The sequence below is a fragment of the Microcaecilia unicolor genome, chromosome 3, assembly GCF_901765095.1.
Source record: "Microcaecilia unicolor chromosome 3, aMicUni1.1, whole genome shotgun sequence".
In the NCBI taxonomy this organism is placed as follows: domain Eukaryota; kingdom Metazoa; phylum Chordata; class Amphibia; order Gymnophiona; family Siphonopidae; genus Microcaecilia; species Microcaecilia unicolor.
In genome coordinates, this window is record NC_044033.1 from 397,186,871 (window position 1) to 397,199,916 (window position 13,046).

The 13,046-nt window shown below is 44.2% G+C and overlaps 1 protein-coding gene across 2 annotated transcripts in view; it reads right to left on the reverse strand.

The window, feature by feature from the left end:
• Window positions 1–13,046, reverse strand: part of EFHC1 (EF-hand domain containing 1) — a 123,710-nt gene that overhangs the window by 31,844 nt on the left and 78,820 nt on the right. For both annotated transcript variants that reach the window (XM_030198728.1, XM_030198729.1), the window contains exons 7-8: window positions 11,270–11,410; window positions 3,236–3,449 (exon numbers count right to left, since the gene is read on the reverse strand). In XM_030198728.1, the coding sequence (XP_030054588.1) occupies window positions 3,236–3,449; window positions 11,270–11,410 (355 nt within the window). The remainder of the gene's footprint in view (window positions 1–3,235; window positions 3,450–11,269; window positions 11,411–13,046) is intronic.

A 13,046-nucleotide genomic window follows, 5' to 3' on the forward strand; every position in this document is an offset into this window, starting at 1 on the left:
AGCTCTGGACTCAGCAACGTGAGTCGTGTTACCCACGTGAGAATTATAGGCCTGCTTGTCCTCGGAGAATAGGAAAACTTCAAAAAAGGAGAAAATTTGCTGAGGAGGTCCAAATTGAAAGGACAAGGAAAAATACATCTAACTAGATCCATGGATAACAAAGAACGCAGGGCACACTGTATAGCAGTGACAGAGCAAGAAATACCAAATAGGTTTAAGTAAAATCCTTTAGGTTTTTGTACAGTACGACCCTGTCAGATGATGTCATTCACTTTTATGTCTGATTCATACTGCTTGCCAATAAAGAGATATCTTTAACATGCCCCTGAAGTGTTCCTTGTAATGTGGCCAAAATTTATACACATTGGGCCGGATTCAGTAAATGGCACCCACAGTTAGGTGGCTGTTAAGATCCGTGCGAAGTGCCAATTCTATAAAGGTCGCTTGGTACTAAGCAACCTTTATAGAATAGCGCTTACAGCTCAACTTTGGGCATGAGGACTTACGCCTGCTGAAACCTGGTGCAAATCTTTGTGCCCAACTGAAATCAAAGTATTCTATAACATGGCACCTAATTTCTAGGAACGCCCATGCCACACCCCCTTGTTGTACGCTATGAAATTTAGGCGCCCATGTTACAGGACAAATACGTACATAACTCAATTGATTGTTGGCACCTAACTGACATTTATAGAATTCGGGGGATTATGCAACCACTGTGTTGCAAATATAGTGAAATGGATTAAAGCCCACACAATTTACTTGAAAGAAAAAAAAAGACCTCAGTAACTGCAATCAAAAATGAAATGTGGTCTTTTTCTGCCGTCATCTACTATGTTATTATCCAGCTTATAATCGAAAGTGATCGCCGGCCATCTTCCGACACAAATCGTGAGATGACCGGCGATTTCTTAAAAGTGGCGAAATTGGTATAATCGAAAGCGGCATTTTTGACAGGATCGCCGCTTTCACGTTGCTTCACCGGCGAAAGTTCAAGGGGGCGTGTCGGTAGATTAACGAAGGCGGGACATGGGCGGGCATGGGCATGGCTACCAGATGGCCGGCTTTCGCCGATAATGAAAAAAAAAAAGCAGCGTTAAGCAGTATTTCGCCAGCTTTACTCGGTCCTTTTATTTTCATGACCAAGCCTCAAAAAGGTGCCCCAACTAACCAGATGACCACTGGAGGGAATGGGGGATGACCTCCCCATTCTCCCCCAGTGGTCACCAACCCCCTTCCATACTAAAAAAATAAAACTAAAAACCTTTTTTGCAAGCCTGTATGCCAGCCTCAAATGCCGTACCCACCTCCATGACAGCAGAATGTGTTGTATCCTCCGACAGCCTTTCCCTTGTTGCGATGTGGCTCTCGGGTGAGTGTGACATCTTTTCTGTTAGGTGCCCTGCAGAGTCACATTAGCAATGCATTGTGGTGGGTGTAGGGTACTGGGCTCTACTCCCATGGTGCTTTTCCCCCTGCTTACTGGGTCAGAGTGTGCCCTGTTTTGTTTCCTGTTGGAGTCCATGCAGAAGTGGCCATTTTTGTAAGCCAGTTTTAGTTCCCTTTCCTGTGTTACCCACGTTAGAGAACGTAGTTCTTACCTTGAATGGTGCTGAAAGAGGGCATTGTACACCATTGTGCCAGCTCTGACCTACTGCTAATCTTAGTACTAGGGGACTCTTTGCCAGTGCGGCACAACCTCTGATCTGCAGTTAACTGTGAGTAAACGTGCTTATTTCAAGAAAGGACTTTTTCAGAGAGATTAGTCTTCAGGTGTGAACTGGTGTGCCAAAGTTATACAGCAGCAATAAGTCCTAGAGGCTGTATGCAGGTCCCTGGAGCAATTTTAGTGGGTGCAGTACATTTGTGGGTAGTGGGTTTGGGGGGCTCAGCTCCCAAAGTAAGGGAGCTATGCACGTGGGAGCTTTTCTGAAGTCCACTGCAGTGACCCCTAGGGTGGCTGGTTGGTGTCCTGGCATATCAGGGGGGCCAGTGTACTAAAAATGCTGGCTCCTCCCACGGCCAAATGCCTTGAATTTGGCCGGGGTTTGAGATGGCCGACATAACTTTCCATTATCGCTGAAAAACAAACCCGGCCATCTCAAACCCGGCGAACTCCACGGCATTTGGCCGGGCTAAACCGTATTATCGAAAAAAAAGATGGCCGGCCATCTTTTTCGATAATACGGTTCCAGCCAGCTGTAGCGCCGCCACCAACATAGATCACCGGTGATCTATTTGGCCGGCGACGTTCGATTATGCCCCTCTATGTTACTATGTTAAGTTACTATAAGCAGTTCCTTATTGGTCATTAAAAAAAATAACTCTCTTTTGTGATGCATATAATCATTGTGCAGAAATAAATGTCAAAATAACTTTCACCACTTTGAATAATGCTAACTCACGCTTAAATTTAAATGCCTTGGTTTTAATTCAACAAGTAGAGAACTTATCTAAAGTACCCGACAGGGCACCCATTTCACTCAACAATACTGACTTCCTCAGGGGTGAAAATATTAAATCCAATTTGTGCTCATTGCAGATTAATCATTAGCCTTTACTCTGTGCGTTTATTTCAGTAGGAATCCCTTACGCTTTTTCATTAACATTCACTTACATGGGTACTATGGAGCTCATGCAACCATATAAGTATTCTTATTGGTGCAATGTACCTACAGAGTGGAGGAGTGGCCTAGTGGTTAGGGTGGTGGACTTTGGTCCTGGGGAACTGAGGAACTGAGTTCAATTCCCCGCACAGGCAGCTCCTTGTGACTCTGGGCAAGTCACTTAACCCTCCATTGCCCCATGTAAGCCGCATTGAGCATGCCATGAGTGGGAAAGCGCGGGATACAAATGTAACAAAAATAAAATAAAAAAAGCATAGATAAACTAGGTACTGTAACTATCTAGGGCAGTAGATTCAAGTAGATTGCTTGTGCAATAAACCAGGTGGGGAGTTTCCTACTCTATGCAGGATTGCATGAGTCACTGTGGACCTGGTCCCCAGCATGAAGGACAGCTGTAGCCTGGCAGAAAGAGGCAAGGCAGTGGCCCAGCAGGCATTAATGCACTAAGCCACCAACATGCAGAAGTGAATTGTACTGGGTCTGTGGGTACCAATCAGCTATTACAGCCCAGAAAGTATCATTTTTATTTGTTCTGAAGAACAACCATAACCACTATTTCCTTGGATAGTATACCAACATTGACATTTGTAAACTTCTGATAAACCTACCTTCAACTACAGAACCAATGGTAAAGTCAGAAGGTCCATAGTATGAGGGATTGTCTATAGAAGAGCCTGGTTTAGGTATTCTTGTTCTTTCCAGGAACTTCCCACCAATTATGCCAGAATTGCGGATCTGTGCTTCATAGATACTGATCGAGTCATCACAAAGGAAGAAAGAGATGATGAAACGCCTGTCTTTGTCTGTAGAGCTAAGGGTATCCTAAGAAGAAAAGAAAGAAAAATTATTATTATTATATGCAGATATTTTATAAGAAATTTCAGTGTGTAGAAAAGCATTTTATGTACTCTAGTAGGTTCTTCTAAAATTCCCTGTGGGCATACACATAAAAAGAGGCACAGAGATACAGGGATGATAATTTTATAACCAGCTGTCAAAAATGTATGTGTGTGTGTGTGTGGAGGGGCCGGGGACAAAGGTAAGGCAATCATATTGGTCGTGGGGGTTGAGGGACCAGTTCAGCATTAGCAGGCACAACACTTGAGGGGGGAGTGTGATGCCCTTCCATGCCTACCACAAATTATGCCTGTACCAGCTGCACAAGTGGATGCACCTGGCATACACTGAAAAGTGGCAATTCTGGAAAGCGAAAGTAGACATGAACTATCACTTATAAAATTGCCACTTATATGTGCAATGCATGGCAAAGCAAAATGCATACGGGGTAATTTTATAACCAATTTCTAAAGTTAATTGGGCAGGAAGGTGCCTATATGTCTTCATAAAACACTACCATAAATCCAGCAGAAATGGTCCCTAGGTTGAAGGCATGTACATTACTTCCTTGAGAACATGTGTAAATGTACACACATATTTTATAATGTATATATGTAAACAGTAATTTGGCCTATGCACTGCCCAAGACTTGACGGTGTGTACTTTGCCAGTGTGAATGGGCATGGCATTTGCAGGTTTTGGATGGAGCATGAGCGGGATACACAGGTGTGTAAGTACATAGAATACTATAATTTAAACCTGCTTTCTAACACACACCTGGGCAAAGGCATTTAAAGCAGCTATAGGGCTAGTGTGAATGATCATGCCTTACATTTAAGCAAATTTTCAGCCACTTGCGCTAGTACTCTATAAAGAAAAGTAGATGTCCACTTTTTTTTATTAAATAGGCTTGAAATAGTTGCCACGAACAGTGCCTTTAGTAGATGCTCTGTTATAGAATGACCCTCTCTACATGCGTAACCATCCATATTTTTTTCTGAAGTATTGTGCCTCTGTCCACAATTCATTCAAACTATGCTCAACAACATGCCTACACTAAGTGCATAATCTTGCCATTTTCAGTTGATAAGCAGGACTGAGTCAGGGGCATAAGTGGATGACATCATTTGACAGCGCTGAGAAAAAACTACTCTCCTAGATCTCAAAACTGAGTAACGTTATGAGCATGTATGGCTCTTCCCATGCACACCTGTCTCCTCAGCATGAAATTGCTGATAGTAATATTTAACCTGTCGTTAAAATTGTCCATAGTACCTCACGATTGGAGGATGGGCAATGTGACACCAATTTTTAAAAAGGGTTCCAGGGGTGACCCAAGAAATTACATACTGTTAAGCCTGATGTCAGTGCTAGGAAAAATAGTGGAAATTATTTATAAAGAATAAAATTACAGAACACATAGACAAACATGGTTTAATGGGACAGAGTCAGAATGGATTCTACCAAGGGAAGTCTTGCTTCACCAATTTGCTTCATTTCTTTTAAGGTGTGAATAAACTGTGGATAAAGATGAGCCAGTTGATGTAGTGTATCTGATTTTCTCAGAAGTCTCTCATGAGAAATGTTATCAAAAGCTTTCTAAAAATCTAAAGAGTCATGGGATAGGAGGCAATGTTCTGGTGTGGATTAGGAATTGGTTATTGGACAGAAAACAGAGGGTAGGGTTAAATGGTCATTTCTCTCAATGGAGGAGGGTGAACAGTGGCATGACACATGGATCTGTACTGGGAACAGTGCTATTTAACATGGTTATAAATGATACGGGAATTGGAACAACGAGTGAGGTGATTAAATTTGGAGATGACACAAAACTATTCAAGGTTGTTAAAACACTTGTGGACCGTGAAATATTGCAGGAAGACAGGGAATCCAAATGGCAAATGGCAGATGAAATTTAATGTGGACAAATGCAAGGTGATGCACATTGGAAAGAATAATCCGAATCACAGTTATCCGATGCTAGGGTCCACCTTAGGGGTCAGCAACCAAGAAAAAGATATAGGTGTTGTTGTAGATAATACTCTGAAATCTTCTGCGCAATGTGCGATGGCGGCCAAAAAAGTAAACAGAATGCTAGAAATGATTAGGAAAGGGATGGTGAATAAGACCAAAAATACTATAATACATGTAATGGTCCGCCACGGAGTCAGGTATGGTAAGCCCTTGGACTGCAGCCGAAGCTGTGGCAGACAAGTCACTTAGGCTGGCACAAGGCAGGAGTCAGAACAAGCAGGAATAGGCAAGGCAAGACAACAATGGGCTAGACAAGACATAGCTAGAATAAACCAGGAGACTAGACAAGGCAAGACAGAGGTAACAAGGTACAAAAGACAAGACAAGGACGGAATCCAGGCGAGACAAGGAAAGCAAGGCAAAGGGACTAAAACTGGAACCCAGACAGACAAGCCAAGACTCAGAACCAGATTAAAACTGGGACCCAGACAATACAAGGCAAGGCAGAACAAGGCCTAGATTAAAACTGGGTCCAGAAAAGGACAAGGCAAGGACTGGATCTTGACAGGACTGGACAAGACAAGACAAGGTTAGGCACAACTAGACAAGGTAGAGAAACATGGCAGAAGCTGGATCCAGACAAGGCAAGAAAGCAAGGCAAAGGGCTAGAACTGAACCCAGACAGGAACACTACAAGACATAGGAACAAAGATAGAACTGGGTTTAGACACAAGGCAAGGCAGGGTAAAAACTGGATCCAGACACAAGAAACAGCAAAACAAGACAATGCACGAGACTCGGCAAACAAAGCAGGACAAAAGCTAGGCAATAGGAACAAACAGAAGACAATAGACAAGGCAATAGCCAGACTTGGCTTGGGAGGAACAGGAATCAGGAACAGGACTTGGTTTGGCAGGAACAGGAATAAGGAACTGGACTTGGCTTGGCAGGCGCAGGAGCCAGGAACAGAGCTTTGGCTGTAGCAGGAGCCAGGAACGGAGCTTTGGCTGCAACAGGAGCGAGGAATGGAGCTTTGGCTGCAGCAGGAGCCAGGAACCAAGCTTTAACTGTAGCAGGAGCCAGGAACGGAGCCTTGGCTTTGGCAGAAAGCAGAAACAGCATTTGGCAATAGCAGACAGCAAGAACAGGGTTTAACTGTAGCAAGGAACAGAGTATTGGCTATAGCAGGAGCCAGGAACACAGCTTTGGCTATAGCAGAAAGCAGGAACAGAGAATTGGCTTTAGCACAGTGTTTCTCGAACTATGCGCCATGGCACCCTGATGCGCCGCAGCAAACTCGCAGTGGTGCCATGGAGAATTGCTCCCTACTTTTTCCTCCCGCAGATCCAGCATCTGCTGCTTCTTGCTTCTTCCTCTGCTGCCGCTGCAGTGCTTGCAGCTTACATTTTCAGGCATCCAAGATTCACACAAGCACTGCGGGGACTTCCCTCTGCCGCATCTGGCCCTCATAACAGGAAGTTGCATCAGAGAGGGCCAGACACGGCTGACTGGGAAGGCACTGGATTGCCTGTGTGAATCGCAGATGGCCCAAAAATGTAAGCTGCAAGCACTGCAGCAGAGGCAGGGGAAGGAGAAGGAAGCAGCAGCGATCCTGGACCTGCAGGAAGGAAGGTAGGAGCGATGCTGGATTTGGGGAAGGTGTGCTGGTGTGAGAGGAGGGGGCTGCACGGAAAGGGAAAGAGAGACCTATGTGGCTGGGGTGGTGGTGAGGAGACATATGTGGCCGGGCCGGGAGGTGGGGAGACCGATGTGGCCGGTGGGGTGGTGCCGTGAACCAAAAAAGTTTGGGAACCCCTGCTTTAGCAGAAAGCAGAAACAGGGTTTGGCAATAGCACAAAGCAAGAACAGGGTTTAACTGTAGCAAGGAACAAAGCTTTGGCTACAGACGGAGCCAGGAATGGAGCTTTGGCTATAGCAGAAACCAGGAATGGAGCACTGGCTTTAGCAAAAAGCAGAAACAAGGTTTGGCAATAGCAGAAAGCAAGTTCAAGGTTTAACTGTAGCAAGGAACAGAGTTTTGGCTATAGCTGGAGCCAGGAGCAGAGTTAAACTGTAACAGAAACCAGGTGCAGGGTTTGGCTATAGCAAGAGCCAGGCTTACAAGAACAAGGTTCAGAAACAAGGTCTTCAGGTACAAGACTCATAGAAACATAGTTAGGCAGGAAAAAGAGTAAAGCTTCAAGAACAAGGTTTACAGGCTTTCAGGTACAAGACTCATAGAAACACAGGTAGGCAAGAACAAGACTACACAGAAGTAAAGCTTCATGAACAAGGTTTACAAAGCAAGGTTTCAGGATCATAGTTTAAGAAATAGACAAAAAGAAACAAGCATTCAGGGACAAGACTCACAGGAACAAAGCTAGGCAGGAATCAAGGCATGCAGGAATAAAGCCAAGCATGAATTGGATCCAAAGAGGGAACACAAAGACAAGGTTAAGAGATCTATTGCAAAGGCAAAGCATGAAAGTTCCAAGGTGCATCATAAAGGACTTTGCTGATGATGTCACAGCTTGGAATGAGGCTTGACTAGACTCTAGTGAGGCTTGGATGCAGGAAAACCAGAGCGAGACTTGGATGCAGGAAAACAGGCAGCAGATGCATCAATGCAGGGACAAGGCAGTCCGGAGAAGCCACAGAGCCAGATCACTGGGACAAAGGTGAGTCTGGATGCAGGGGCACGGCCACAGCCATAACAATACCTCTGTATCTTTCCATGGTATGACCTCACCTTGAGTATTGCATTAAGTTATGGTTGCCATATCTCAAAAAAGATATAGTGGAATTAGAAAATGTTCAAAGAAGAGCAACTAAAATGCTAAAGGGAATGGAACTCCTCTCATATAAGGAAAGCCTAAAGAGGTTAGGGCTCTTCAGCTTGGAAAAGAGACAGATGAGGGGAGATATGATTGAGGTCTACAAAATCCTGAGTGGTGTAGAACAAGTAGAAGTAAATCAATTTTTTACTTGTTTCAAGAGTACAACGACTAGGGGACGCTCAAGGAAGTTACATGGAAAAACTTTTAAAACAAATAGGAGGAAATTTTTTTTACTCAACGAATAGTTAAGCTCTGGAACGAGTTGGTATAATTTCTTCATGTCTTTGTAATCTGGCCCTATTTTAGTTTTATAGTATGACCTTTTGGTCTGTCTTATTGCGTATTTGTATTTTCTTTGTATTTGTTTCCATGTGTTCAGTGTGTGTTCGTATTTTATTTTTTTCCAAGCTTGTTCGAGTTTCCTGGATTGTGTTTTTATTTTTTTCAGTTCTTCGTTGAACCACGGTATCAAGTTATGCCTACATGAGGTTCTTGTTCGTAAGGGTGCTATTTTGTCCAGTATGATTCTGCATCTTTTATCACATTCTGAGAGGTAGTATATAGAGACCTCCTCACAGGCGATGGCCCAGATGCCACCTCTGCAGTCGGTACGGAAGGCGCAAGCACCCCCGACACCGAAGCAGTCTGGAGAAGCAACCCTTCCAGAAGCTCTGAAAGAAGGGCCCTGATGCGCTCATCGAGAGCTTCCATCGGAAAAGGCTGGGGGGGGGGGGCCGGTGCAGGAGTCGGTGCCAGAATCTGAGGGGGCTCGAGAGCCGGTACCAGGCTGCCAGATGACCGACGCATCGGCACCTCTTGTATAGAGGGTGAGTGGTCCTCTGGGCGCCGACGCTTTTCGGGTGCCGAATCCCTTGGCTCCCCAGAGCTCTCGGTAGCGTGCATGGAAGGAGATCGATGACGGTGCTTCTTAGCCTTCGCTCGACGCCCGTCATCGAGACTTTTTGGTACCGAAGAGGAGGACGTGGAATCCTCACGCCTCCTCGGGGCCGGGTCTGACGAAGGTCGATCCCAGGGGGCCTGCATAGCAGTAGGCCTCGAGGTAGGTGGAGACCCACTCGATGCCTCGCTGCTCCCAGCTTGATGCGGTCTTTCGGCAGCCATTACCTGGACTCTCGGTGTCGCTGCTTCCCTCGACGTCGATGCCACCGACCTTGGCACCGATGTCGATGCCGACGTCGAAGGACCGGACCGATCAGCAAAACGTTTTTCGCGTTGAGCCTCCCGAGACACCTGGGTCCATTTCTTCATCAATTTACATAGCTTACAGGCAGCTGGCAGATGGTCGGGCATAAGGCACTGAAGACACCACGCGTGGGGATCGGTACTCGAGATGGTCCGGTTGCAGTGAGTACAGCGTTTGAAGCTGCTGGGAGTCTTCGATGACATGGGCAGGAAAATAACGTCCGCGAAATCAAAAGGCTCGATGGTGCCAAATGAATAGGCACAAAAAAAGGGGGAAAAAGACCCGGCCGAGCAGCCTAAAGAATGGCCGCAAGGACAACTCTCCTGACTGCGAATCAAAAAGAACTAAGGACTAAGGACTTGCGCTTGTGTCACAAGTGGGAAGCCGTTTGCGCATGTGCTCGAGCCGCGCGACAGAGCATTCGAGATTTTTCTAGTCTATTCTGAGGTTCCGGTCTCCTGGTCCATCGCGGATGACAACCCATTCATGAGAACCATCAGCCTGCTTGTCCTCGGAGAAAGAGAGGCATGACCAGCAGGAAAAAGGAGGTGACAGTGCCGTTGTGTAAGTCTCTAGTGAGGCCTCATTTGGAGTACTGCGTGCAGTTCTGGAGACTGCACCTACGGAAAGATATAAACAGGATGGAGTTGGTCCAGAGGGCGGCTACGAAATTAGTAAGCGTCTTGAATACAAAAATTATAGGGACAGGCTTATGAACCTCAACATGTATACGCTGGAAGAGAGGAGGGAGAGAGGAGACATGATAGAGACTTTTAAATATCTCAAGGGCATTTATGTATAGGAAGAGAGCCTTTTTCAAATGAAGGAGAGCTCTGGAATGAGGGGGCATATGACAAAGATAATAGGGAATAGGTTTAGGAGTAACCTAAGGAAGTACTATTTCACAGAAAGGGTGGTGGAGGCATGGAATGGCCTCCCGGTGGAGGTGGTGGAGTTGAGGACTGTTCCAGAATTTAAAAAGGCATGGGATAAGCATGTGGGATCGCTTAGGAACAGGAAGAATTAGGGGTTACAGAGGATGGGCAGACTGGATGGGTCATATGGCCTTTATCTGCCATCATGTTTCTATGTTTCTACGCTTCTTTCCTGCCCTGAAGAGGTACTTCCATGCAGCCCCTACCTTGTGGGTGAGTACAGGGGCGGGCTGAAAAAAAATATTGTCTGTGGGTGCAGACAGGGAGGGAGCTGTAAAAAACAAAAATGGATGCTAAATGTGGGTATGTAGGTGGGTAGATGGGTGGAGTGGATGATATGTGTGGAGGGAGTGGGCTGTAAAAAAAGGTGGATGCTGTGTGTGGAGGGAGAGGGATGTAAAAATAAAGGTGGATTTGTGTGTGTGTGTGTGTGTGTGTGTGTGTGTGTGTGTGTGTGTGTGTGTGTGTGTGAGAAAGACAGGGAGGGGGCTGTAAAGGTGGATGCTATGTGTGGTGCAAGGAGGGGGCTGGAAAAATATAGATGGTATTTGTGTACGAGGGGGGGGGGGGGGGGGGGGGAAACAGAATCTGCAAATTTTGTGCACAGAATTTTGGCAGGAGTATTGAGTACCTCTATTTAAAGCAGGAGATGCCTCATGCTTAAGGTTATACATTTGAGGTGACACAAAGGTAGATTAAAATCTTCCTTTTCTAAGGTCACTGATCAAAATTCTAATGGGATGTGAGACTTTCAAGTCAAATGCTGATCCTAACCATTAACAATGTGGGCTCATCAGAATGTAAAGCATGCCATTTGGTACTTTGCTCATAAATACTTAAGTGAAAACATCTTACCAAAACAGCTGCATATCGCAAAACTTTGTGGTCATTCTCTAGCATCTTAATGATGTCCTTCTTTGGTGGCTGAGGAATCAGACTAAGGCAGTTTTGAACAGTGTCTTCAATCAAACCAAAGCCATTGTAGGGAGGCAATTTCTGAAGAAAAACAAAAGGTTAAATTGTTTACTATATAATAAGTAAAATTAGGTTTCTTATAACTATAATGTGTAAAATAAAGTGTAAAGAAATATAAAGAGAGCAACTAGAAGGTGAGACTACTATTTTAGCTATTTAAGCTTAGCAAGTTTTTAAAGAGAAACTCAAAGAGAAAAGACAGTTTGTCTTTGAAAATTTGCTAAAGCATGTGGATACAGTGCCTGTTTCTGCAGATGGACTACCTTCTGGTAAATATATGCATATAGTTTAAAATTTAATATACAGGTGTACACTTCTCTCCCAACCTCACCATGCAAGTCCTGTTCACATGGAATTTATTCTATTTATTTATACATTCTTGTATCCCACTGTTATCCAAAAACAAGTTTCAGTTCAAAGTGGCTTACAAATTACATTCTGGTTAACAGTTACAGTATTGGTTTACATTTTACAGTCCGGTTGAGACTTATAGTAATGGCTTACAGTTACAGTTTACATTTTGTTTGGGACTTATAAGGATGGTTTATGATTAGTAATTGGAATGGACATTGATAGCTAAGTTATTTATTGTACAATTTTTTAAAGAGATATTCTAAATTGAAGATAGTTCATGATGCTTCTTATGACCTTTGGTATTGAGTTCCACCATCTGGAGCCCAGGTAGTTAAATCCAGCCATGTAAATAGATTTTTATGTTATGTTTCTGCAGTTGGGTAGGTGAAGAAGTAGGCTTCTGGTTCCTGGGCTTGCATTTCTTGGGGATAGTTCTATCAAGTCTAACATGTATTCTGGAGACAAACCAAATAATATTTTGTAGATGATGGTGCTCGCTTTGAAGATCAGTCTTGCCTTGACTGGTAGCCAGTGTAGTGTTTCCAGTAGTGGGGTAGCTCTTTCATGTTTTGACTTCTTGAAAATTAGCCTTGCCACCATGTTTTGGTTTGCAGCGATTTCAGTGCACTTTCCTTGCAACCAACGTATACTGCATAGCAGTAGTCCAGTTGTGAAAGTATCGTCAATTGTACTATTATCCAGAATGATTGTCTAGGAAAATAGTGTCTGATCCTTCTCAGTTTCCATAGTGTTCTGAAGCATTTTGTTGTAACTGCTGATATTTGACTGTCTAGAGTTAGGTGTTTGTCAAGAATGATTCCCAGTATTTTTAACTGTGTTTCAGTTTGGTGGTTGATTGTAAAGTTTTGGTGGGTTGTGGGGTTATGTGGGCTTGATAGTAACAGGAATTTGGTTTTGTCTCTATTTAATTTGCGTCTGAAATTTCTGCCCAGTTTTCCATAAGGTCCAGACCTATTTTGACTTTGTCCATTATTTCTATGATATTGTGGTAGAAAAACAACTGCAGTAACCGTGCTCTCGTGACGGGCGGGAAGGAACTCGTACATGCGCAGTGGAGCATGCCTCGCACTTCACAAAAGCTCTGTTGAAGCTTATTAAAAGCTCTGGACCAGGCAACGCGAGATCGCATTACCCAATTGTGAGAATTTTGGCCTGCTTCTCCTTGGAAAAAGAATGATTCACTGAGTGGAGCAAATACCATGAATGCTCCTTGATAAGACATTCATAGTTCATTATTAAGTTAAAATCAAAGTATTTAATAAACCAGTAACAATTTTATAAT